A 27,768-nucleotide genomic window follows, 5' to 3' on the forward strand; every position below is an offset into this window, starting at 1 on the left:
TGAAGGTCTTTTGCTGTGATCCCAATGGAACGTGCTGGTCCTTGAGAAGAGGCCCGTGGGTGACAGTCTGAGTTGCAAACTGAACTCGCCACTTTTGGACACGAGTTTTCTTATCTGAAAGGGTGACTGACAGATAAGCCGTGGTTATTCAGACTTGGGCGTTTGGTAGCCAGCTCCTTCACAATGAATGGAGCCAGTCACGTCAAGAAAAACAGCTGGCAGTATTCGTTGCCAGTGGTAACATGTGAATTGTTGAGCCAGAATTCGCGTTGCAGAAAAGGCTGACAGCTTCCCCATAGAGACTTTCCTGATAAGATCGGAGTCATGTTAACAAACGTGATTTTTCTGGGATGTTGTATAATGAAACGTTTCAACATTTGGAAGATTGATGTCACTCATGGAAACAGTAGTTTCAAATGACACGGCATTAATACATGGCATTACAGAACCGTGCGTAGGTACAGGTTCATTGAAGGTGGAAGAGACACCAGTGGACCTTCAGGTAAGAGTGTGAGGTGGTTCCAGGTCCCGACTGCAACTCACCTTTAAGAAATTACCGTTCGTTGAGTTTGGGTGTAGAACCCAAGACTATTACCTGTCAGTGACCTGAGACAGCTATTAAAATGCCCCTCCCCTTCCCACCACCCATCAGTGAGACTCAGATTTTCTTCACGTACCACAGTCAGGATGACACATGGAAAACGGGTGGGATGGAACAGCAAACAGGAGAACGCAGAGGTCTCCTGTTACGCCAGACGGGAAGGAAAGCTTTTACCTGGCGAAGCACGTTCCTTCTCCATGAATTCCCTGCCCTTTTCCCCAGCTTCTGTCTTGCTCATCACCTGTCCATCAATCTGGTGACCCTCCCAAGTCAGTGCAGGTGTTCACTTACTGTACCACTTACTTTTTGCTGCAAATCACACCAAATGTATTGCATACTCATTACACACACACACGCACACACACGCACACACGCACATACATGCACACACTTTATTTTTCTGGAATATTTTAAACCATCACAGCTGTCATGCCATTTCACCTGTAAATAATATACCATTTTACCTATGAATGCACCTTGATAAAGAATGTTTTTTAACGTACGCACCATGGTGTGGGTAGTTTTTAGTGGGAAGACGACAGCATGTAAGGAAGAAATGAAGAGGGGCTCGCATGTGTTAACACAATTTATGATTTTTGATCAATACATTTTGGAGGGACTTGAGTGAAGGCATTTGGATGGGGGAAGGGAGAGGAACGGGATCTCTGAGTTCCAGACAAACGGAATTAGAGACCAGTTGGCCTGGGGGTAAGTATCCAGAATGCAGCTTCCAGTGGTGGCTGCCCCCAGACGAGGGCACAGTGGGAGACAGAGGTCTGGGGTCACCCATGTCAAGGGGAAACTGAAGCATGGAAAGGATTATCCTTAGATGAGTTTAACTTTCCAGTATAATAAGAAAATGCTACTAACAGCAGGTGGATTACACTTGGGGCGGGCTGGGCAGCCATACTGTTGTCTTGTGCTGTCAGAAGGATCGTCTTCCATCTCAGAACTAAGCTGACCATTCATTTGGCGGTCACTTGAGTGGCCAGCCACACCACATCTACTCCAACCCTGGGTTAGCCGTCTTTGTTTGCAGAAAGATACTCTTCCAAGTACAATAACCAGGTATCTGAGAAAATAGCGAGACGGCAGCAAAACTTGTTTGATCTTGGGTGATGCTGTCAGAGGCACTATAATGAAAGCTAATAAAAGTAAGGATGAATTTGTTTTTATCATTTAAGTGGTGGGGGTTAGTTATTAAATTCGAAGGTGAACTGTTTTTTAATAGGTTTTTGTATTTTTATTTAGTGTGGGTGATTTTTCAATACAGTTCAGTTCAATACTTTGATTTGATTAGTCTTGCAAATAAAAACTATGTGTAAATAATACAAAGGTTCATCATGCAGCCATATTCATATAATTATCTTAGGTGGATTTTGTAGAGGGACTAGTTTCATTTGCGTATCCTGAACGGTGACACAGTGTTTGAGTAATTAAGTTTTATCCTTCATTATTAAACCACCAGCTTTTGTTTCCAGTGTGAGATGTTTGCTCTTTTAGTGAGCAGCATGGTTCAGATTGTAGATTAGTTGATCCTACCTAATTATTACCAAAGCAGAATCAAATGCCAATCATCTCAGATGAGAATGAATTACGGCATTTGCTTCTTATTGCTTTTGTGACTTCAAAAGAGGGAATATACATTATATAGTTTATGTGGGTATGCATGTAGCTTTGAGCATAAACTCTGGTCTAAAACTTGTGTTTCTCAAGCTTAATTTAAATGAGGACACACGTAAACACAGGCACACTCTCGATGCCAGGGCTGTTCACAGCCGTACAACGCAACCCACGAAGGTGAGCCATGAATGTAATTTTAAATTTTCTGGTAGTTGCATTAAAAAAAGTAAGTGGAAAGAAGTAAAATTAGTTTTAATAGTATATTTTATTTAACCCACTGCCTGGAGTTAGCCAAACTGCAAAGTTTGTGTCCCCAGGAGCCCTCACTTCTGGCACCAACTGTGAGTTCCCCTGAAGTTTGCTAGTTTGCTTGGAGGACTCACAGAACTGAGCATTACACTACGCTCATGGTTATGATTTATTACTGGGAATGGGTGCAGACAGAAATCAGCCATCTAAGGAGACACATAGGGCCAAGCTTTCAGTGCCTTCTCCCCCAGGGAGTTAAGGCATCTTATGCTCTGAGGTTATTGACCTGAGACCATGTGCACAAAGTACTATCCCCCAGGTAAGCTCACCCACGTTTGTTGCCCAGAGTTTTTCCGGGCTTCATTAGGTAGGCTGGACTGATTGGTTAATTCATTGCCCACATGGTTGAATGCAGTCTCCATCAACTGATACGGCTGGACCCGAAGTTCACACCCTAAATCACGTTTGGTCTTTCTGGCATGGCAGCCCTCACCTAACACTATTGGTTATGGCTGGTCCCACCCCACACAAAGACATGCCTCTCAGGTATCACATAGATTATTTCCCAGAATCCACAGCCAAAGGCCAGCCCTCTCCTGGGCCAAGGCTGCCGTCTTTGTATCCACAATCTCATTATTTCAACATGTAAGCAGTATACAAACGACTAATGAGGTATTTTGCATTCTTTTGTACTCAGTCTTCGAAATCCAATCGCTGTTCAGACCAGGTCCCTTTCAGGGTCTCAGTACCCTCTGGAGGCTGGTGGCTGCCATGTTGGATAGCACGTGCCTACAAGTGGGGAGTGCCCTGTTTCAAGGCTGCTAAAACACAGACTCGTGCAGTCCTGGGTCATGGGAGACATAGTAACAAAAATGTGCCAAGGGAGGGTTTGTTTTGCAAGCTGTGGGTGCATTTCAGCCCTCGAGAAAGCTGGGGTGTGCCTTTAAAAACGTTATTTTGGAGGCTGCATTTATCGTCACCAATCTGTCTTTGGCTGACTCTGCACAAATTACTTTGATTGGATTTCAATAAAGATGGTTTTATTTTCTCTCTTTTAATTTGAAATGCCTTTGTTTGGGCTCAGGTCATTATTATTTTTTTTTCAGTGTTGTTTTTATCAGCCGTAATTCAATATCGTGCCTATTTTGTAAACTGCACAACCCCAGAGGGCTCTTTGCCAGGTCCCTTTGCTGTTATTAATATTTATCATGCAAGTGCAGCAGTGCTTGTGCTCTGGGATGGCCTGACCCTGGTTTGTGATAGTGGGAACTCGATTTGGCATTTTTTTAGGAATTGGATTCACTATACATGTCTAACCTATATAGGCTTTGTGGGAATGTAAAAGTAGCCCGTACAGAATTTTGATTTCCTTTTATAGTACGTACTCGATATATGCAGATTGCAAATCTAGGCACTTGTAGGTCTAGTCCAAGTTTAGATTGCTTTCTCTAAATTTGCCAGAAAATGTATGTATTTCACCAAAAAATTAAAAATAAGTGAGATGTACGTCTTAATCGATGGCTCTTCTCTCGGCAGAAGCAATGAGTGTGGTTTAAAAAATCTGCACTGGGGTCAAATCCCACAGGCCTATGGGGTTTTTACTGCGCTATTTGCACGCTTTTTCGGATAGTGCTCTGATAAGAGGGCTTTCTCCAAATTCCAATTATTCATGAACTATTTTTAGAAAGTCTTGAGTTTAAATACTCCTGCTGGATGCAGTTTTCCAATTCACGGCAGCACAACGGCGACCCAAACGACACAGCCGTAGCCTTTTCTGAGGGTTAGCACGGAGGTGAGCCTCCTGGTGGGGGGGCTTTTCAGCGGTTTGTTTGGCTGGCTTTTAACGTGGCCACTCTGAGTCACTGCCTTCTGGCCTCCTTTACTGTGGCATTTATGAAAGGAAAATGACTTCCTTGGAGCAGTTGTGTTAGGCGACACCCACAGTGTCATTATGTGTTCAGTGGACGCGTATGCTCATCAGAATTCTTTTGGAAATTGAAACACAGACAGCAAGACAGATTTCGTTGGCGGTCACCTGCGCGGGTCATGGCACAGGTGAGCTAAAAAGTTAGTGCTGGCCTGACGTGTGCGAGCTGCTTAGCGACTAACGGCTGCGTGTCTAGTGAACTTCTGATGACTACCCCTTCCTCTCGCATGGCCCACTGCTGCGTATCTATTTCCGAAAGTCACGGTGGCGGTTTCAGCAGCGACAGACCACGTCTTTGATTACAGTTTCTAACACGATGGAACCTGAAAAGTATTCCTGTTGTGGGTTCCATCTTTCGACTCTCTAGCTTATAGGTTGGCCCTCCCCGCAAATGGTCAGCAGGAGAAACCCTGGGTGGGGACTGGTCACATCCCAGGAAGCTCGTCATTTTTAGTAAAATCTATATTTCTATTAAGACTGGCTCTCCTCAGAGACGTCGCGATGGGACTGCAAGTGTTCTTTGCACCCCCCCCCCCCCCATGAGATCCCTGGGAACTGAAATGTTTTAAAATAACTCAAAGGATGGAAACCTTGTCAGTGTCAGAGCCTAAAAGTCAAGTTTACCTTTTACCTGACCCGGGGCTCGCACATTGGTTCTAATTTTTCAAGTCTCGAAGGCAGAGAAAGGTAGGGGAGGTCTTTGAATAACCAGCGGTAATTCCGAGTTGTTCACTCCACAGATGTAACTTCCCGGGTGCTGTCCCATTGGCATCCCTGTTTCTTAAGCCACCGGACCCGAGGAGGCGTCAGGCTGTCACCCTGTGATTATGCCCAGGGTCACGGACTGTTTTGGGCTTGTTTCTGAGGCCTGCCCCACTGACACCCACAGGACTGGACCCCAGATTTCCTCCTTGTCTTATTCATGCGTGTTTTCTTTTCTTGAAAAATCTTTGTCTAGTTCAGTTGTGGGAGCTCAGTGACAAGGCCATGCCACTTCTTTTTCTTTTCTTTAAGACCACTATTTTCTTTCCTTGCTTAGAAACAGATTTCTAAAGGAAGAGAGTAGAGGGAGAAAAGAGGAGACCTGTGTCCCTGAAAGTGCCCAGTTTCTATTTACGTGTTTTGTGACGTAGCTGTATTTTGAAAGCTTTCCGTGTCAATGCACAATTTCTTTTAAGCCACTTGTAACTATTTTAAAAGTACTTTGAATGAAGCCGTCCCCCACATTGTCATTTCAAAGTAAAAAGTTCGTGTTTTTTGCCATCTGTGGAGTATGAAATTGCATAGATTTCCAAAACTAATATTTGTTGTGGTTTTCACTTGCAGAAAGTTTAGCTTTAGGAGGCTGTATTAATCAAAGAGCGGGCATTTTTGTTGTTGCTGACTGGCTGTTATTCCGTGATGAGACAGCATCGATCAGCATTCGGGGCTGTTACAAAGTCACGTCCTGTGTATTTCCAGGTATCCGTCCAACAGGGCCCTGGCTTTTTTAATCTAGTGATGGGTCAAATTAAGTAATGGTTTCTCACGGACATTCAAAATGGAGACTCCTCCCTTCCCACCCACTACAGACACACACACACACACACACACACACACACACACACACACACACGGTCCGTCGTCTTTTCCATTTTATGCATCGATGAGCTAATCTTGCAAAACGATATTTGACTTTTATGTTATTTCAAGGCAAGTGAAACAACAGTAAATATTGAGCAAAGAAAGCTAATTTGTATTTAGAACATTTTAATATAGAAAATGTTTTTCAAAATCAATATAAACCAATTTCCTTTTGCCAGATTTCTTTTATTACGATGATTAAAAATAACCCGGGTCCAGAGTCCTTTTATAGTGTGATTCTTATTTTATTGATTTGCTCAGAAAGAAACTTAAAATGTCATTTATGAGACATTTTAAAAGTCTGTAGAGGACTTGATACTTTTCGGGTTTGCAGTAGATTTTAGAGAAATAATGCTCGGGGACATGTAAAGGCCAGCAGTCAAATCCTGACGTTTCTGGTACAGTCAATTCATTCTGCTTATAGAGTTAAGATACTAGTTTAGTTAATTTTTGTTTGTGTAAAAGAAATCTTCTTGAAAGAAGCATTCTGGATTCACGTAGCTCTAATTACGGAGCATATTTCTAATGAAAATAGTGGCTAAACCCTAACAAGACCAAAACCCTACTTTGCCTTTACCGTCATGAGTCAGTTTTGCGTAGGGTTAGATTGAATCTGTTGTCAAACACATGTGTTAACATCCAAGTTAACAGGCCACACTGGTCTCTTTTTGGCTCTGTGTCACCGTCCTTCTTATAGGCAGTTTCCAGGCCAGGGCTTCCGGCTCAGGGCTGGTTAGGGGAGAGGCGCCCTTAGCCTCCACTATCTGCCAATAAAATGTTCTTCAGCTTTCCAGGGAAATTATAAACAGAAGGCATGTTTTAGGGGCTCTGAACTTCAATTTCCAGTTTCCAGTGGTGGCATATACAACGCAAGGCCAAGTCGAGACCCTGTCTGTGTACCGATTCCCAGTCGGCCGTCCTGAGCTGGCGGGTGCTGCCTCTCCCAGAACCTTCCATCAACCCGGCGAGGGCAGGGCCACCGCCTCTTCTCCCCTTTGATCGCCTCTCCCTTGGCAGGACAGCTTCCCCTTTGGCTTGTTTCCCAAAACATGGAACTGATTTGAGGATGAAGGTGGAGGTGCTTAGCGGACCACACACAACACCACGGGCTCCCGTCACCGAGGGGACCTCAGGGCGCCCTTCCACACATTCGGGGGGACAGCACTGAGGTTTGCTCCTGGGACCACCACTCACTGGCTAGTTTGACATTCCGTGCACAGATCGGATATTTCAGCCACGTGACACAGAGGTGCACCTCTTTTGGACTTCTTCACCCAAGTGACTCTGTCCTTTGATTACCTATGAGGAATAGCCATCGGTATCTTGACTCAACCCTGTGGCCCCTGAAACGTGGCTTCTCAGTGTACTCCTGGTACATCTGCCTGGTCTCTAAACTTGATTTTAAAAACGTTTTTGCCACTGTGTCGAAATGAACTCGAGACATGGATTCTTTTTCTCTCTAGTACTTTTGTGACGTTCCACCAGAAAACACCAGCAGGAATAGTAAGTTTCTATCTTGGTACAAATATCTAGATCACCTATGTGAGTGCCACACATTCCCTTGATGTCAGAGAGGCATTCGGGGACGGCCTTACAGGGTCCTTGAGACCAGTCCACTCACCTGCCTGGAAGCGTCTGCCCCTGGTGCCTGCTTTCTTGTTTCCCCACATGGTGGGCGCTCTTACCCATCGCCATCGCCTCCTTCTTCTCCTTCCCCAGAGTTGTGGGAGCATACTCTTTCCTTTCAAGGATGTGTTTCCCCAACCATGTCCCCAAATGCCTACCCGCAGCTTCAGCACACGATATGCACCAGAGGGGCTGTGTCACTGGCATGTTCTCGTCTGAGCTTCAATAACTTTGTACTAACATAGTAACTGTAAGACTCTAAAATTGTATGATGCCTAATATAAGGGCCTTCTTTCTCTGGGCTTCTCACCTTATAATGCTGTACTTTTAATGGGCTAATCCCCATTAAAAGCAGAGGTTAACTCTTTGCTCCTATAAAGTAATTAGCCTGTGAGCGGCTCTATAGCGGATGCTTTGTGATGTTTTCCAAGATGATTATTTTACGGCCTTTATTTTATTTCTAAAAAGCAGTTGTAACAATCTATCAAATTTACTTTTTTTCCCCTTTCTCCCCTCTTTTTTAAAGCCGCATGCTAAGGGTAAGATCTATGTCCAGAGCCAAGGTAAGAATTTTTAAATATATTTGAAAAAGAAATTGAGTCCTTATCTTTTAGAGACATGTACTGAAATGTTTGTGGATGAAATAACGCGAGATTTACTTAAATTAGTTCATAGAATGGATACCCGTTTATTATTTTCTAACGTTAAGATAGAAGATAAACAGAACATTATAAAAGAATAATTTAAAATGCAGATCACTTAATGTTTCAACCGGTAAAGTACAATGCACTCTGTCAGTGGGATGTTTAGAAAAGGAAAACGATGGGCTTCCCTGTTTAGGTTGAGTTGAACTGGGGGGCAAGGAACACTTCTGCGCTGTCCACCCCTTCCTGCCTCAGCTGGGCCTGGCCGGTGGTGGCCTCGACATCCTCTCCCGAAACCCTCGGGATCTACACACAGCCAGTAAATGACTGTACTGCCCGATGGGAATCGTGGCTTGAGCAGCTCCTAGGAAGAACACGTAACTGATGCCAGACTGAGGTTAGACCAGGTGCTGGGGCCAAGGTCAGCGTTCAGGCCCCGTGAGGCGCTTTCCGTGGTGCTGACCAGCAGGGGCACGGCCTCCCTCAGGCCCACCTTGCCCACAGCGCATGACACTGTCATCAGTGCTTGGGTGGTTCCACTGACGCCTGCAGCAGCAGAGTCGCTTACCAAACAAACCCTTTCTCGGAGCCCGCTTCTTAAAAACGATGTGCTGGCTCTGTGAGCGTGAAAGGTGCGTGCGTGTGTCAGGGCAGGAGGTGGCTGGCACCTCCCTGCTCCTCGGCCGTGGCCTGATGCCCAACCCAGGGAAAGGCTCGCCAGGCAGCAGAACCACGGCTTGGAAGCAGCACGTGGGTGTGAACGCTGCTCCTGCTGCCTGCAAGCGTTCTGAATACGGCGTAAGCTCTCGGAACCTCAGTTTCCAGCCGGATGCACTGAAAGTGTCAACCTGCTCAGCGGGGTTTAGGACTTCCAGGGTCGTGTGGGACACCCCCTCCCAGAGGTGCTCAGGGCAGGCTGGGGGGGGGCACTCAGACATTAGATGTGCAATGTGGAGGTGGTTGAATGACTTCATTTACATTTCACGAAATTTCAGTTTTTTTCTGCTACCAAGACAATCTGTTAAATGTTGTCACTGAATTTTCTGTATCTTAAAATGTTCAGATTTTCAGAGAATTTAAAACACATCTGTCTGAGGAAATGACACAGACAGCAGGCAATCATACATGACTTGGAGAGGGATGAGATTAGGAACTTGACATAAAGACATCCTTTCTACCTGGGGCTAGTAGAGGTTAGGTGCTAATGTTTTAGGAACCTCTTACTTACATGCATTTCTAAGGAACTCAGACTTCCAATGACCTAGAGGCAGCCTGGCCCACACATGGCTGGTGGGGTTGAAGGTGGTGGTTTTGCCCATTGGGAACCCGTGGGCTCGCTTTAAACCTCAGGTGTGGAGGTATTAACGGGCATTCGTGAAGCACTCAGAACGCCAAGTGGCTTTATGAGGCCCACGTGTGACCGTCGCTTAAATGCAACACGGAATAGCTGGTTCTGCGTCAGCAGTGTGTACTCCCTTCTCTTTTCTTTGACCCAGGAATCGCCACAGCACCAAACACCGCCTTTAATTGGGACGCCTTTCTTCAGCGTGCAGGTGAGAGAGAGAGTCTTCTGGTGGGGTTTTGTTTGACGTGTACCTTGTCAGCCAGTGTCAGAAGTTCCTGACGTGCTCGTGGTTGTGGAAAAGAGCTGTCGGGTCAAAGACATTCCCTGGTTTAGGAGAACAGGATAGCAGGAGTCGGCATCTCTGCTCTTGGAGGCGCCGTCAGGGTCTGATCCTTGAAAGGAAACTCCAGCTGCAGGGCAGGAGGGAGAGGGTGCTGCTCAGAGGACATGCCACCGCGACGTTCAGTGTCCCTCCGTGTGACATTTGGTCTTTTAAGGATGCCACCCTCCTGTGTTCGTTTCATGCTACTTTATTTGTTACACGCGTAATCAATGACCATTGTAGAAGGGTAAATGGAAAGCAGATGAAGAAACAAAAATTTAAGCCACTTGAAATCTCAGCACCAAAAGGAACTGCTATTAACATTTCGATGTGATCTTTCTTAACAATGTTACATATATAATGATTTTTATGTATTTATCTATAACATTGTTATTATAGCTATAGTATATCTATGACACTTTTGTCTTTGAACATTATAAATATATTTATAACGTAACATTATAAATATTTTTAATATATCAAATTACAGAATTATAATTATTTTATATTTAATATATACCTATATTTATTTTTAAGGATTTTATTTTTGATGCTATTACAAATGTTTTTAAATTTTATTTTTGAGTTGTTTGTTGCTAATATATAGAAAGACACTGGGGTTTTCCACGTTGACACCATATTCTGCAGTATTTTGTAAATTTATCTACTAGTTCTAATTACCTCGTGACTTTTCATTCCTTCATCGTATTACTGTGGCTTCTGTAGACTTACTTGGCCAGTCCTTGTTGGACGGTCAGAGTTTTTGCAGCTTCCTGCTACGCAGTGGTTTAGCTGCTGGGACTTCAGCCGTCACGCATCTGCCCAGCTGTTGCCTGAGGAGCCAGTTCTCAAAACAGAACCGCTGGGCTGAGCCGGCCCCTAATCAGCTTTCACACGTCGCACGTGAGCAGATGCTGTGACGGTACCACTTTCCCTGCATGTAATGCGGCTTGGAGGGTCTTGCTGCTGCATTTCTGTGCGTGTTACCATCTAAGCATAGTCACGATGTTTAAACAAAAAGATGTTTTTTGTACAGCATGTTTCAGGAGAGAAAGTTTCGATGTCCACACGTGAGGCTCCTAAGTGTGTGCCCTTTGGGGTTATAAATGCCTGACAGGCTGACCAGCCCAGTAATTCTGCTCAAGGTGCTAGGGCAGCTAAAACTGGCCCACAAATGCAAATGGAAGCCTACGCATGTACTTGTTTTAGCCTGAACTGTTTCTCCCGAGAGACGACAAGGCATGAGGACTCCCGGGGGGGAGATGAAATTGCAGGTCCGGCCATGAACTTCAAGGAAGAGATGGAGCATGGGCTTGATGTCCCGCCCTCAGCAAACATGAGGACACTGCCGCAAGCTGGCTTCTGCTCCAAAAACTTCAAACAAAACCTCTGCTGCACACTGTATGTCAGCGTTAGACTCCCTTGAAAAGAAAACCAAATGTCCCCGCATTTCATTAGAAATAATTTCTGAGTGTGTCCGTCAGTCTCAGTGACAAGAGCCGAGCTGTTCTCAGCATCACAGACGAGCCCACGCTTTGCTGTCCGGCTGCTTTATCTTGTCGGGTCATGCGTGCCATCGCTCAGAGCCAATGGGCCCATCTTTCATTGCCTGCTGTGAGGTGATTCCATCTTCTATCCATCGTAGGACCCAGTTGCTGTGTAACTAAGATTCATAATTTCCAAAAGCAGAAGGATTTCTTATTGAGTTCTGTTGTCTCATTGGTCTTATTATTGAGTGATTCACGAAACAGCTGAGAGATTTAAAAATGCTCCTTAGAAAACGTTTTCCCCAGAGACCTACTTGGCCACACGTTAATCGTAATGGGTGCAATTAGAAGGTGTGAACGTATGCAGAATAGATGGGTCACAGGGGAGCGTGGGTTGTGACTGGGCTAGAGAATGGCTTAAGGGGAAGATGTGCTAGGCTCAGTCGGGTCTCTGGGTTTTATGATCCGGCATCTGTTCTCATTTGCGTGGCCGTCCGTCTCTGCCGTCTGCCAGACTGCAGAGATGGGCCGCCACTGTCACCCACCCTCTATCTTACCCTGGCTTCTGGCGCGCTCAGAACTTGTGGTTGTGATGTGTCACTCCACTTTGAGCCTCAGGCGGTGACAGCAGAAGATACAGTGAATATGATACAGACGCTGCGTGATCAAACACCCTCTGAATTCTTAGGAACTGTTAACTGTGAAATCAAGGGGAGGGGGCTGCACAGGGTCGCTCTGAACACTCCATGTAAGTTGGCAGGTAGCTGATCCGTCACCAAGGTTTACAGCTCGCTTCTGACATATCTGCTGTCAAGTTGATGATGCATTCTCCCTTGCAGTGTGTCACACGCCCGAGCTAACAGACGGCTGTCTCCTGAGTTTATAGCATTACACGGTTTTTATGCTAACCAGATTCCACGTTCCAACAGAGCAGCGAGGAACACATAAAGAACAGAGTAGGTGAGATGCCCTAAGTGGCACTGCTGTCATTGCTCACGTGATATTTACAATAGCTGCTCTGATCAGAAGGTGTGGCGGGCACCTGGCCTGAGTCACCTGGTCTGCGAGGCTATCTGAGCTTTTCTGCATACACCTTCAATGTGGCAATGGTTCAGTGATCTTCTAAATGCCAATGACCAAGACATTTAAAGTATCGATTCATTGCAGGCCATCAAATCCCCAAACTATGAAAGCTTAAGTCTGACCTGGCCACACCTCCCTGTTTGTTTTCCATTTTATTTTATTTCTATTTCTAGTGTTTATTTTTCTCTCTCTTTCTAAACTCGATTTGTTTTTCTATATGGAGACTCTACTATGCCTAACTCAGATGGTAGTATACTTCTTCCTAGGAAAACTCACTGGTTTTTCATCTGAAAAATTAATGTTACTAGATCCCTTTATGCTCTCACAGCCCCCAAATCCAATCTTTCAGCTAAAATTCACGTAAGTCTACTACACTCATCTGAAGTTCTTGAATTCTTTTCTTCTTATAATAACACATACAGAAAATAAACAGAGCTGCTAGAATAGAAAAAAGGGGACAGAAAGTGCCTTAACGTGGACTGGGTTTCTGTTCAGGAGGCAGCTGATGAGTCACTTACAGGATGAGGAAGTGCGTTTTGGGACCGATATGGTGCCAGACCATGAAAATGACACATTTTATTTGGAAGATAAAAATACGCTTCTCCAGGAAGTGGGAACGTCAGAACGATACATAAATGTATGTGTTTGCAAGCGATGTGTTCAAACTTTCATTCATGTGGATAATCTGGATATTAGTGGAAAAGCAAAGATAAGAAAAGTTAAGTTTGGGGTTAATACGAGGAAACAAAGTCCACCAAAAAAAAATTAGGGTGGTACCTGCTTCACCTCCAGACCTGCACAGGGCAGTCTATTTTCCTTCTGTTTTTAAAATCTAAGGCTGAACACACTACATTTCCCTAAAGCTGGGCAGGGCCGTAGCGAGTCTGAAGTTAATCTGAGTTACCGTAAGTCACAGCCTGAACACCCTGAAGATCAGTGTTGTGAATTATCATTTTCTCTCTCCAGGCTGACGTTCCTCGGGGTGCTGGGGTGCAGGTGGGTGAGGGCCGCTTTTTTCCAGCTTTACCTGATCGAAAGGCCACCGGGCCTTCTGAACCGGCGGTTCTGAGGAACAAGGATGTGATGTGTCAAAGCAGGATAAAGGGAGACCATAGCTAGGTTTCCAACATCTGTACTGGTCGCATAGCAAAAATAAAGAACTAAATGTGTCTCTGTGCCCAAGCGTCACATGGGTTTTAAAAATGTTTTCTTTGCATGCCTTCTCAGGACGCGATCCTTGCTTGTTAGTTTTGTTCTTGAATTTACTTTTTCTCCATTCAGTAATAGCGAGTCTCCACTGTCCCCCTCTTTTTGGGACTTGCATGGTTCTTGTCCTGCCACCTTCCTTCTTTTCCTTCTTATATAGTTGAATAGCTGTAAGTGATGTTGTGTCCTTCTCTGTGCATCACGTCTGGAGACACTTTACATCAACTTCTCCCATTACTGGGTTTTTTATTTTCTTTTTCAATATATAAAGGGTGTGTGTGGTGTGTGTGGTGTGTGTGTGGTGTGTGTGTATGTGGTGTGTGTGGTGTGTGTGTGTGGTGTGTGTGTGTATGTGGTGTGTGTGTGGTATGTGATGTGTGTGTGTGTGTGTGTGGTGTGTGGTGTGTGTGTGGTGTGTGTGTGTGGTGTGTGGTGTGTGTGGTGTGTGTGTGTGTATGTGATGTGTGTGTGTGGTGTGTGTGTGTGTGTGTGGTGTGTGTGTGTATGTGATGTGTGTGTGGTGTGTGTGTGTGTGTGTGGTGTGTGTGTGTGTGTGGTGTGTGTATGTGATGTGTGTGTGTGGTGTGTGTGTGTGTGTGTGGTGTGTGTGTGTATGTGATGTGTGTGTGGTGTGTGTGTGTGTGTGTGGTGTGTGTGTGTGTGGTGTGTATGTGATGTGTGTGTGTGGTGTGTGTGTGTGTGTGTGTGTGTGTATAAACACCCATGTGCATTGGGCTAAGGTTTCCTCACTTAAGTGGGTGTCCCCGGGTTTTTCCATGTACAGATGTTCTAGTTCCTTTGTAAGTAATTTTTGAGAAGACACTTTTAATTTCCATCCTCACCAAACTTTCCCTCACTGGTTTCAGCATCCTTTGATGGTTCTTGCCCGGCAACTTAGATTTTGACTGTTTTTCACACCTTATCCTTAAAGGTATTCTTCCACTTTGATCATTAAAGAGAATTGCTGTCCCCTGACCTGGATTCAAATGCTTGACCTCAACTTCCTCTGACCTCAGCTCCTTTGATCTCAAGTTCAACTTCTGCACATAAGCTTCTGGCTTCAACTTTGGGTCAAACAATACTCAAAAAAGTTTGTATTTCTAAGATTAGTTTCAGGATACTCAGAATACTGGGGAAATATAAAAAAATAAACTCATATATCTCAATGAAATTGCTCACAGGTAATTCAGAGGCTGTGATAATTTTTTAAGGCTTTTCTAAGAAGGACTTCTGAATCTTAACATTTCAGTAAAGATTTTCTCTAGAGCTGGTTGTGCATTATTATTATTATTATTATTATTATTTAGCTTTTGTGATTGGATCAAAGTGGTGTCAATCATATTCCTATTCAAGACTTCCAAAAGGAAAATGTTTGCATTAAGCAATGGAGGAATGAAATGGAATGAATGAATGAAAACCTTTTACTTGCAAGATTTTTATGTTCATTTACATAAGTTTGCAAATGATGCAGTTTTAGGTCAGCTTGTGTTAATTGCATTTCCAATTTCTATTGACTCAGTGATCTATTTTTGCATAATAAGTCCCCTCTTCATTTGGTGGCTTAAAACCACCACCATGTAGTTTCTCATGATTTCGCGGCAGTTCGGCCCAGGTCAATTCTCACTTCACCTGAGCGTGCCGGCTCACTCCTACGTCTGAGCTCAGCTGAGATGGACTGACCTTGAGGAGTCAGTCCCTCAATGACGGGATGTAAGGGATGTGACGGTTAGGGAGTGAGAGCAGTGGTGGGGACTCAGAGCCCTGTGGCTCCCGGGCTGGCTGATGCAGTTGCCACGTATCAGGCTGAGACCTCGCCACTGAAAACACCTTCTGTTGCAGACATCCAGCAAAGCGCTGATAATTTACATGTGTTTCTCCTGATCTGTGGGCTCAGACAAGTCAAAGACCCGCTGTACTTGGTGGATGCCTTCGCAGGTATGTTTGGCAGTCAGCCTGCTTGCGGGTTCCCGTGGGCGCCTGTCTCACCCTGTTCTCATTTGGGCTTTGAGCTGTATCTTTTCCTCTGCACATTTGCAGACCCGTTTCTAGGTTACACTGAAAGCAACCAGAAAAACAATAGTTCTGAGTCGTAATGTCTGCTGCTTTCTACTTTCCTTTGCCCTAGGCTTCTGAGGAAATCATAAAAAATAGCCGATAATTATAAGGCTAAAATAATTTGATCTGGAAATGTTTCCCACACGTCAGAGTGTACCATGTGTGTGGATTTGTGTCGCTAAAGTCGATCTGCATGTGCTCCAGTATATTACTGAGCTTTGGTGGCGTGGCAGTGCTGGTATCTAATAAATTAGGTATCTGGACAATACGTAATGTTCTAGAAAAATATTTTGCCTAAAAGCAAAAAATGCCAAAGATTTACATTTTAAATAAATGTAATTCAAATTGACTAGTGTGAAAGAAAAATGGTTTGAAGTAATATATATTGTAGTGTAATAATTATGTTTTCAGCTGTGACTTATCACCATTTTAAAAGTTTCTTTCTTTTCTCTCCCCGAGAATGGCATCGAGAAGAGCCCAACGTTTACATGGTGATCGTAGGTCCTGAAGTAAGTGCCATGACAGCATTTACCTATTTCTGTTGTCTTATGCTTTTTATATATTTTCTAAAATTAATTTACGTTACTCTTCAAACCAAATTATTTTGTTCCTTGTAAGTAACTAATGTCTGCCTTTTAAAAAATGAAAACCAGAGCAGGGTAAATGTTACGAGGCTTTATACCTCTTTGCGCTTAGTTCATTGCTGCAAAGGAGAACGAGTGAGTCCTACGGAAACTCAGAGGAGCCGTAGAAAGGGAAAGCTGGTCTGAACCGCGCAGAAGGCAGGCCTCATGCGTGAGCCGCTTTGTCTTGGAAGCTCCCCTAAACTGCTCGGCAAACAGCAGTTTCTTCACCAGGGCCCCCATTCTGTAACTGACTTGCGCTGGGATGGAAAATAAGCGTCTGTCAGCAGGAGAGACACTCCACGTGGGGAGGGGTCCATACCTGACCCCTGGGGACCCGAGACCCGTGGAAGGGCTTGGACGTCCTGCCGCTCATTCCACGGGACTCCAAGATTTCCTCTTGCCCCTTAGCGCGTGCTCTGTTCCCCACTCAGGTCTGAGAGCTCAGGGCTGGGAGAATCTGTGGCGACACCGGTCATCTCATGAACGTGAACTTTGATTTACTCCAAGCAGTTTGGACAAAACACACGTAGTGTTTCCATGCAGTGACACGGAACACGGCAGCGACACCTCCCTTTCTCCGTGGGGTCTCTGTTCCGGGGTTGCACGGTGCACCCCATGAACAACTTCTGTCTCTTCCTTTTGCACGGTAGCCAAGCAGGCAGAGCTGTGTGTGCTTGTTGAATTCCTGTGTGACTGCACTGTGTCACTTCACATAACAGGTGTGAGCGGCCTTCTACAGAACTCAGTCTCATGTGTTCTGTAATTCTGCCTTATGCAGGTTTTCTAGTTCCCTGGGACCCACAGAGCATGCAATGCAGCGCCCACACTTTTCTCAGTATTCTAAAGGACCTTTGGAAATAGTACGTTTACCGAGAAAGAGGCCACCTAACCTAACCAACGTATCATGGGCTAGAGAATCTGTGTGGCCACATAGGCTGTCAAGGAGAATGAAGCAGGCCTCAATCTGCGTCATTTGGTTTAACACACTCACTCATACACACACGTACACCTGCACACACACACCTGCACACACACACCTGCACACACACACACACACACACACACACACACACACACTCAGTGCCAGGCTTTTGGTGATAACAAGATAATTCCTTGTGCACTAATTAGTGTTAAGTCCCCTAGTGGCAAAGTTATTATTATGACTATTTTAATTCTCTTTCCGTCCCTCTGTTTGAAGAGCATGGCTGAAAGAAGTTTCAGGTTGATGCTAAGATTTTTGCTAACCAGGAGAGAAGGCCCCAAGCTCAGAGCCCTGGGCTGGCAATAACGGGGGTAGAAAGAACTGAGTTAACCTGGCTTTCTTTGTCACTGTCTGCATTTTCATGGTTGCATTCTATCTATGGCACGTGACACTGGCTTTCCAATTACGCACATTTCCTTTAAAAATAAACTGAGTTGACTGCACGAAAAGTACCAAATAAGCTGAGGGACAGATGGCATGCAGCTATGACACACTGTGAAAGTGGGCGCAAATAGCTCAAGTTTGGGCAACGGCTCTCAGGCTGCTGGTTTCCTTGGGTGGAGCTGGGACTGCAAGTGATGAGAGGGCACAGCCAGGAAAGGGGGCCCTGGTGTGGGAGCCCCAACCTGCTGTGATGGTCGCCATCTGAGGGTCCCGAGACCTTCAGTTCACTGCCATGAATGACTGATTCTAAAGCACTTCTTCCAGAGGCATCCACTGCTCACCATGGAAGCCCCTGCAGGGAATGGGGAAATGCATCCCCGGGTGGTGGCACATGTGCCCCCTAGCAGACCACTGATAAGCATGTGGCACTGTGCCACCCTCACACTTAGCCGCGCTTTCTTAGGGTCTGGTCACTTTGTCCGTTCGCGGGAGAGACCAAGGCTTCCAGATCCGAATAAGCTGCAGTAAGTCACACAGCCGTCTCCTCAGCCTCCCAAAGGCCCCACCTTTTACTGTTGTCACCTTGGGGGTTAGGATGCCAGCACATGAACTTGGGGGAGGGCGCAGACATTCAGGCCACAGCAATTTCCCACCTTGTAAAAGGTCTTCATCAAATCTAAGGGGTAAACAAAAGCCACCCCCCAAAAAACTTGATGTCGTTTCAGCAGACGGAGTAATTTGTTTCTAAATTTCTGAAGGCAGCATTGAATCCAGTGAGCCACAGACCCCTTCCAATAGCATGTGCGCCTCGTTTCCCTCTGCCCCACAGAAGATTTAAAACTGACACACGTAGTCACACATTTCAGAGCCGCCCACGACTCAGGCAGGCTGCTGCCTTTCAGTCACGTGTGTGTGTCTGCTTCTCAGCCACAAGGAGCGGCACGCTGGTGAGTGTGCACAACCGTTCTCTGGGGATGGGGGAGAGAAGCCGTTTTCTAAAAGCCCTATTTGCCTATTTCCATGGCGTTAAGAACTTTTACCAGGATCAGGTTCAAGTTGTCAGGCAGATGTCACTGACCAGAGTTGAGAAGGGAAGTGGGTGTGCACAGCTGGCTCTCGTGAGCTGACAGAACCAAGTCAGCACACTGGGCACAGCGACACACACGCGCGCGCACACACACACACACAGAGACACGCATAGCAACACACACACGGAGACATGCACAGCGACACACAGACACACACAGAGACACGCATAGCAACACACACACGGAGACATGCACAGCGACACACACACACACACACACACACACACACACACACACGGAGACACGCTTTACCAAACAACTCTATTTACCTTCATTCTATGCTGTGCTATTCTAGTCCATGTCATTTTAGAAAAGCTTGTTTTTAACCCCCAAATTGATTTCATGATTAGCTTCATAATCTGAAGTTTGGAAAACACTGACTTGGCCCCGCTGGATGCTGTGTGTGTCCCCTGAACGTGTTCCCCCATAAGGCCAGTTCATTGGCTATTTCCTCAGCAAAACTCTCTCCCCAGATCTTGTTGTGGCTCAGACGTGACCTTGTTGGCTCTGCTTCTCCCGACCACTCAGTTTAACCAGCTGCCCCATCATCATGATCAGATTTCCAAACGTCTCATCAGTTTTCAGAGTCAAGGATTCAATTCACCATCATGTGTGAATACAGACCTAGCAGGAGACGAAAACGATTTTACATTTGAATTTGAACCTGTGCTACAACATTACGGGTTAATATGCTGGTAATCTGGAAATGGATTTGAGAAGTGGGTCAGAGGTCAAATCTTGGGACATTAAAATCCGTATTTTAATGGCGATCTCATCTAACAGATAAAATGCCCCAAGTACTACAATTATTTGTGACATCTGATGTGAGCACACTCTACTTTGGTGGCTGTCTTTCTTTGTTAACTGCACAGCTCAATGACTGAATCAACTCTTTAGGTAAATTACACACTTTTGGAGCGCTGCAGCTTTTCCAGGTCAGGTGCGGCCCCTCTTAGCGCAAAATTGCATCGACTTGGTTAGTTAACACGTCTTGACAAAGAGCAGTCTACTATTAGCGGGTAATTGTGGTGCTCACAGCAGTTATTTCCTCGTGTCCATCTCCCCACGGAGAGACCCCTCTGAGGAGGGAGCCGCACAGCTCAGTCAGTGCCCCATGGCTGCAAGCATCAGCCCAACTTCAGCAAAAGATGTTTATCAGAAGACTGCAAGAGCTACTAAGAGAGTTGCTGGGGAGGGTGAAGGCCAGGCTCGCACTGCGGCAGGAACCAAGAAACCCCAGAGGCCAGAAGTCTTTGCCGGGAACACTTTACTCCAGGCAGCACACCTGGGAAAACGTACTCCCCCATCTCTGTCTCCGGATCCTTCTGTTCAAGGTCCACGGTCCAGGTACCCGATTCCACGTTTAGCAGACCGTACCCAGTGGGGAGAGGAGAGGAAGCACCCCTGAAGGAAGCAGGGCTCTGGTGGAAGAGGTGAAAGTGATGCTGAGTGGTCCGAGAAAGCACAGATGCCCACAGCGTACGTGGATTACCTGTTTGTTTTCATCAACGACCAAGCGAAAGAGCTGGAGACTGTCATCGGTCTGTTGTGGGAGTACGATGGCCACTGTTTGTCCCTCGCATGCATTCGGTGCTTTGTCCCCACTCTTAGTGGTGGAAGGTGCGCTCAGACGGCACAGCTGTGGTAAGATTGTCACCGCTTCCTTCGTCCTCTTGTGGATGCCCGATGGGGCTGGCAGGCTTGGGTATCTTTATGTACTTCCTATCCGTTGACACAAGCAAAATGTCCATTGTCATATATGTATATACCCATCCTGTGTGTGTACAATTTTACTTCCTTTTTTATTTCTTCCCAAACTTACTGAGTGCCCCTGTGCTGGAGGCACGTGGGTGTGTCCCAGTGACGGGCACAGACCTGGCGCCAACTGCCGTGGGGCATGTAGTCGGTCAGGAAGACAGGTGGGAACGAGTGAACACAGGCTGCAGGTGTGCTGTCCGCAAACGGCAGTCGGGGCTGGGCGCCAGCACCCTCGCAGCTGCACCTGCCCCCTCACGGGGCCCTGCCCAGAGGCAGCTCCCACTCTTTCTGTGGGCGGCCATCACTCCACCTTCTAACTGGCCTTTACTGCTCTCCCAACCACTTATAAAATAGAGTGATGTCCCTAGGTGGCTGAAAAGTCCTCGGTGCTGTGTATGTCTTATTTTTGTAGATGCTGTATATCTATTTGTTTGGGGGGCCGTTCTCAGCGAGAACCTTTGAGAAACTTGGCGTTTAGTTGCATGATTTGCAGGGTCATGTAGTGCTGCTACCTGCTGGCAAGTCAGTTAACATGTTTGGATGCAAACGGCATAACTTGTATCTGCCATGGGTGTCAAGGATAGGATCTCTCCTGCTGGTGTTTCCTCTCTGTGTGGACGTGCTGGGATTCGGTACTGGCTGCGGGATGGCTGGAGTCTGGCACTGACCTTCTAGAAGTTTCTTTGATGGCTCAGTTCAGCCGTGTCAGCAAGTGTGTGGTCCCCGCTCGCAGGAGGGCTTTGGTGGCTGCATTTTTCTGGGGCTCTTTGATAAGGAGTGTGAGTGACTGTTTGGTTTGAGCAAGACTGCTTTATGACTTTCCTCCATGACTTCCTGTATTGAAGATTATTCTCCTTAAGCCTGGGAGTTGAAACGATGTGTTATGCTGGAAAATAAAGAAGCTTAGAGGAAATGAGAATTTTTCTCTGTTGCTTGCAATGCTTTGGCTTTTTAAAGTTTCATCAGATGTGCTCTCATTAAATAAAAATGTCCGTCCTCCCCTTTGTTTTGTTCTGCTTGGCTTCTCTGAGCGACTTGGAAATGGACTGACGTGGACGGCAAATCAGAAAAGTTGGGTGCAGTCTTCAGTTAAATTTCAGTTTGTGTGAGGTTTTGCAGTGTTCTCGTAAAATTTGATTGTTTTCTCCTTGATGAACTGCTTTTGCCCAAATAGTTAATCATGAGAGCAGAAGCATGCTAACAAAATTAGAAACGAGGAATTGCTGACTGAAAATGACCACAAGTAAAATGCGGACTTGAACATGAATACATGGAGCCCAAAGGCGGCTTCCGTTGGCCTGTTCACTCCGTCATGATACGACGTTAGGGTTAGGGTGGAATGCGGATGCTTTGAGCAAAACGAATCAGACAGGGGAAATGGGAGGTGGGGTCAAGTGGAAATCATTCATTCAGCAAATATGACTGAGCACAGAAACGTGTACAGGCCCTGGACGTGGCCTTGGGCAGGGAATGGAGACGGTGCGAGGAGATGAACTGGGGACAACAAAGGGCGCCTGTGCTGTCAGGAGGCGGCAGGAAAGCCTGTGGAGGAGACGTTTCTTCTGGTTTCGATGACGGGGCAAGAGACGTGGCAGCTGCCTGTGCTTGGGAGGCGGGACAGTGGGGCCTTCCTGGGGGAGAGCGTGGCACCCCGAGGGGAGAGGGGGGAAGGAGAAGGTGCAGGCGAGGACAGGGGGTCAGTAAATAGGTGAGCACTGGCTTATGAACCACTGGAGAAAACCCACTAGGCGCTCGGGTCAGTCTCCAGAGGCCGGAACTGGGTTCATGGCCCAGCATCTCTCTTGCTGTGTGACCCTGGCCGAGTTTCCCAGTTCTCTGAGCGTCAGGGTCCCCCTGCCTAAGGTCGGGGCAATTGTAACAGGATTATTGGTAAGAAATGAGGTTAACGCACGTACAGGACTTCACACAGGTTGGCCAAGCGTGAGCGGGAAGAATACAATCGGTACCGGCGGCCACAGACAACCAATTACACAGTCGGAGTTTTTCTCTGATGATCTTACTAGGAATAGAGCCGGTCTGCAGCCTCCACGCGTCCCGCTGTCCCCCATATGTTCCTCTGTCCCCCCACGCATCCAGCTGTCCCCCCGTGCATCCCTGTCCCCCCGTGCGTCCCTGTCCCCCGCGCGTCCCTCTGTCCCCCCGCGCGTCCCTCTGTCCCCCCGCGCGTCCCTCTGTCCCCCCACGCGTCCCTCTGTCCCCCCGCACGTCCCTGTCCCCCGCATGTCCCTCTGGCCCCCCGCGCGTCCTGCTGTCCCCCCAAGCAGCATCTAGCCGGCCGGCTCCATGAGGAGGGTACATATGGAGGTTGCTACGCTAAGGCTACTACAAGGCCCACGGCCACTGGCCCACGTTCCTCCCCGCGGCCCAGAGGCACCTACGTAAATGCTCAGAGTGGAAACAGGAGGCAGAGGTCAGGCGCTGGCAGTTTTTCTGTTTTCATTTGTATGTGAACTTTTGCAACAAAAGCGGAGCGTCAGAGCGTTAGTGCGGGTCCGAATGTTTCAGCGATTAAGTCTCGGCAGTCGACTTTCGCAACAGTCGGAAGTAAGCCCGTTCCGTTTTTCTGGGAAATGCCGGCATTTGGGGTTTCTTAACACAAGCAGGGTCCTTACTGACGTCAACTAAATGGTGTTTGCAGCATTTTTAAAATTCTTTTTTAATTTTAATTTTTTTCCATCACAGTTGACATTCAGTACTAGGTCAGTGCCAGGTGTACAGCGTAGTGGTTGGACATTTATATAACTTACGAGGTGATTCCGCAGTAAGTTTAGGACCCACAGTTATTACAGTGTCACTGACCATACTCTGTGCTGTACTTTACATCCCTGGCTGTTCTGTAACTGCCGACTCGTACGTGTTAACCCCTCCCCCTTGCAGCATCTTTGTCACATGCAGACCCTGTCCACTCACCGTACTTCTCTGACCTGTGGTACGTGCACGTGCCTGTTTTGAATATTGTCTGTCTTCTGTGCTGCTCCTGTAAGTTTGCTGTTAAAATACATCAAACTTTAACATACTCTTTCTAGGAATAACTTCAGTTTTCCTTACACACCCACATTTGCTGTGTCAGCTTTCAAAGTGACAGCGTGTTCTCAGGGTCATGAATGAACTTAGCATGACCAGTGTCTTGGGGTACATCTCGGTCACACCAGTGCTCTGAAGGGCTTGGGGTTACACACACACACCGCACACTGAGATGAAGTTTCTGGAAAACAGAATGATTTCCATCAGCATGATAAACTACAGGGTGGTTGTCACATTCGTCGTAAGACTGGGTTTGTCATTCCTTCGAGCTACTGGCGAAGCGTGACTGAGAAGAGCAGTCGAATCGTCTTCACTCCCAGCTCATCAGAAGTAACAGGATCACACCTTCCTCCTCAAACGTGTTCACACCCTCCTCTGCCCGCATCTTTGAAGCAATGTTGCAAACTTTGGGTTACACTTGCATACATTTAAGAACACTTTGCCATCTTTTTAAATTGTATTCATCGTTAACAGCACCAGGGAGGAGGGGGAGTACAGGGCAAAACCAGCCTCTTGGTTGTTTTGTTGCAGTTTGCAGCTGGATGAACCAGAAGTGATAAGTGTATCCGGCAGCCTCCTCCTAAGGAGGCTGTAGGACCCCTGGGGTAGCCGACAAGGGTCCGAGGTCATCTCCGTGCCTTAGTAGGTGGATGTACCTGGGACGAGGTCGGCTGAGCTAATGCACAGTGCTTTGCTTTCCGGCCGGGGGTGTGGCAGGTCCCTCTGACACAGCGACTGCCTGTCTCCACCTCCCCATCTGAAACCTTAAGAAGAGTGGCCGTGTCACTGGGCACTGCACATCTGGGGTGAGGCTCAGACAAGCTGGGCGCAGTGGCACCAGCTGCTGTCCATTATTGCAGGAGGGCTTTGGTATTTAACGCTTTTCTTCTGCTCGTATAGAAGCTGCCGTGTCCCAGGCACCGCTCTCAGCACGGATGTGTTTTAACCCACTTAATCCTCCCAAGGCGCTGTTATGTTCATTTGTAAAATGGGGAAACCGAGGCGGCGAGGTCCATTACTGTGAGTGGCAGGGGGTGGGGGTGGGGGTCTGGCCCTGATGTCTGTCCCAGAGCCCCACCCTCTCTGTGGCCCCTGGGCTCCTGCACAGGAGTTTGCTGGAAAACACGTGCAGTAAAGAGACTGTCCTAGCGGATCAGCTTGAAAACACTGCTCTTCACTGTTGCGTCGATTCAAAACACATGTCAATCACCAAAGGTGCAGCGGGACAAACACAACAGCTGTCCCAAAGGACGGACTCCCTCCAGATGTGACATGGGAGTGCAATCCACACTCAGGGCTCTGGGGGTGTCGTGATGAGGGGGCTGCACTTGGCTTTTTTGTAATTGAGATAGAGTTCACGTGCCATAAAAATGACCATTTTAAAGTATATAATCCAATGGGGGTTTTTGTTAGTATAGTCACAACATTTTGCAACCATCACCCAATTCTGGAACATTTTTATCACCCCAAAGAAACCCCACACCTACCGGTTAGCAGTCACCTGCATTCCCTCCACCCCTCCAGTCCCTGGCAACCACAAATCTACTTTCTTTCTCTATGGAATTGTCTATTTTGGACGTTTCCTACAAAGGGCGTCACATGATATGTGGCCTTTTGTGTTTGGCCTCTTGGACTAGCATCATGTGTTCAGGGCTCATCCATGGTGGGGCGAGTGTCAGAGCTGTGATCCTTTCATGGCTGAGTAATATGCCACTGTGTGGACGGATCACCTTTTGTTTATCCACACATCAGCTGATGGACTTAAAAATTTGGCTTAAAAATTGTGTTTCTGGGAAGGCTCCCTGTTAAAAAAATAACATTTGAATTCTGTCCTTTGTCTTAGATCTACTCAGGGTTCCAACTCATTCTGCCTCAAAGGTTTTACGACAAATCCATCCACGGTAATGCACTGCGTAGACCTATCTGAAGTGCTGTCAGGTTATCCCATGGCTGTCAGAGCTTCTGTCGCGAGGCCTGGAGTCGGGTGGAGGGCGCTGGCCCTGTTGCACCAGGCTTCACAGACCAAGCAGCAGGCAGGAGTGTACGTGCACTGCTCGGGGACCGTCTCCCAAGTCCTTCTCTTGTCCTAGTTCTTAGGACATAACCGCTGCACGCAGGGGCATTCTCTCCTACTTGACTTGCTTTTTCTCCCTTTCTCAACTGTCGAGTCTGGTTCTCTTGCCATCATATGCGATTCTTCTGCGACTTGGGCTCATTGCAGGCTTTCCCTAAAATCTATCTTTGTCTCTTTTCAGGTTGATCCAGTGTTTACAAGGGAAGTGAAAGCCAAAGTGAAGAGGTGAGCACGGGGAGGGAGGGGCCTTTTGCAGGAGAGGAAGCCGAGTGGCCAGCCCACCAGCCCAGTGTCCGTGTCCTGGGCTCGGTCCCAGCACGTTACAGATAATTCCTCACTTCATCCTCCCAGTGGTCCCGTGAGCCCCCAGGCACTGTTCCTTTCCCATTTACAGGCAAGGGAACTGAGATCCTCGGAGCATAAGCCGTTCCCTGGGGAGTGGCAGAGGTGCCCAGCCTCGCGAGATCAGGGAAAGGCCAGCGGAAACCACGCTGAGAGGACGATGTGCACCGGTCACATTGGCACAAATGGAAAAGTCAATACTCAGGGTTTGGTAGAGTCTGGGGAGCTGTTCCCTCTCCTATTCTGCTGGTGACAACTGCCACCGCTCCTTGGAGAGCAGTTTGTCAGAGTACCTGCGGTACATTGCATTTGTCTGCCCCGATCAGAGACCTGCCCACTCTGGCTTAAACATACTGGGGCTTAATTGTTCCCATGAAAATCTGACGTGGTTGGTTCAGAACTCACGGCCTTGGGCTCCTGTCTCTCTGTCCTGCGTCCTTCACCTGTGGCTGCAAGTGCCACCCATCACGTTCCACATTTTCAGTGGCGGGACAGGCCAGGGCGAGGGCCAGAGGAGTGGCCAGCCTCTGTTTAGTGATTCCTCACGGACCCCGGGATTCCAGCCCACCATACTGGCCACCCCGTCACAAACGGGACCGGAGATGGCGATGGTTCCCCATACTCTCAGGTGTCCTTACATTGCTCGTAGGTACAGAGAGCACGTATGTGAAGGCATAGCCAGTCATGTGAAAGGATTGTATCCGAGTCATGGGAGTCATGGAGAGGGGTGGGGGCCGGAGAAGCATCAGTGTCGTTGGATGAAAAATTTTAAAAAGGCAAAACCGAGAGGAAAAAAGATTGTCACCTGTGGGTGGTGGGAACGGGGGTTCTTGTTGCCTTTTTCTATTTTAGTATTTCTTTTTCTGTCTGTTTATTACACGTCTATTATGGTCTCTATTGGGATCTTTAAAAAAATATTTGAAAAAAGGTTGAATTAGAAATGGGATGTTGTGTAAATCTTATAGAGAAAATGGCAAACACATTACCTGCAACTTCCAATGTCTGAGACGTCTCCTTTGTCACATGTATTCAAACGACAGCAGAGATGTTAGCGGCTGTCCCCTCCCTTATGAGGGTGGGAGACAGATTCTCAGCCCAATATTGCTTTTTGTGTCCCACCCCGATCAGTGACCTTCCTGGTGACCGAGGGGGTTCCTCCACAACTGTCACCTGTCCTCCCAGCCCTCCCGTAAGGTCCCTGCCCGTATCGTTCCAGGGCCACTGGGGTGCGACTGATCCCTGAGATGCCTCAGGGCGACCTCCACGCGGTTGTGAAGAAATGCTTCGCGCTGGTGAACAGCTCTGTGTCCGAAGGCATGTCCGCTGCCATCCTGGAGGTGAGGACGTAACGGGGCGCTGGGTGTGCACCCAGGAAACTGTCCGTCACCCCTCGTCTTACTGATGGAGGTGGCGTCCAGGTCCTGCCTTCTCAGAGCTTGGAAAAAGCAAAGTAACATTTCCCTGGGTGCTCAAAAGTAGTTCTTAAGTTTTCTCTGGGACTTAAAAAGATCGTTTCATCTCTCGCTGCCATTTCTCCTCGCCAGCTGCCAACTAAAATAAAGCGAAGGCACACTGCGTCTGAGCCGCGAAGTATCACAGTGACAGGGCGCTGAGGTTGAGAAGGTTGGAAGGGGAAGGGGGTGTAGGTGTTTTTGCATGAAGCTCCCTTTCTGTTGGT

General features: G+C 47.2%; 1 protein-coding gene across 5 annotated transcripts in view; it reads left to right on the plus strand.

Moving 5' to 3' along the window:
- The window catches only part of GLT1D1 (glycosyltransferase 1 domain containing 1), a 51,336-nt gene that overhangs the window by 12,986 nt on the left and 10,582 nt on the right, over positions 1-27,768 (plus strand). The window contains exons 5-11 of one of the 5 annotated variants that reach the window (XM_088801094.1): positions 8,176-8,212; positions 9,790-9,846; positions 10,687-10,863; positions 15,576-15,671; positions 16,251-16,300; positions 25,930-25,973; positions 27,307-27,427. In XM_088801094.1, coding sequence (XP_088657220.1) covers positions 8,176-8,212; positions 9,790-9,846; positions 10,687-10,863; positions 15,576-15,671; positions 16,251-16,300; positions 25,930-25,973; positions 27,307-27,427 — 582 coding nt within the window. The remainder of the gene's footprint in view (positions 1-8,175; positions 8,213-9,789; positions 9,847-10,686; positions 10,864-15,575; positions 15,672-16,250; positions 16,301-25,929; positions 25,974-27,306; positions 27,428-27,768) is intronic. The other 4 variants (XM_088801095.1, XM_074321931.2, XM_074321930.2 and 1 more) reach the window with 4 other exon arrangements.

Source organism: Rhinolophus sinicus, chromosome 9 (genome assembly GCF_057876585.1).
Source record: "Rhinolophus sinicus isolate RSI-liver-muscle chromosome 9, RSI-T2T, whole genome shotgun sequence".
NCBI lineage: Eukaryota > Metazoa > Chordata > Mammalia > Chiroptera > Rhinolophidae > Rhinolophus > Rhinolophus sinicus.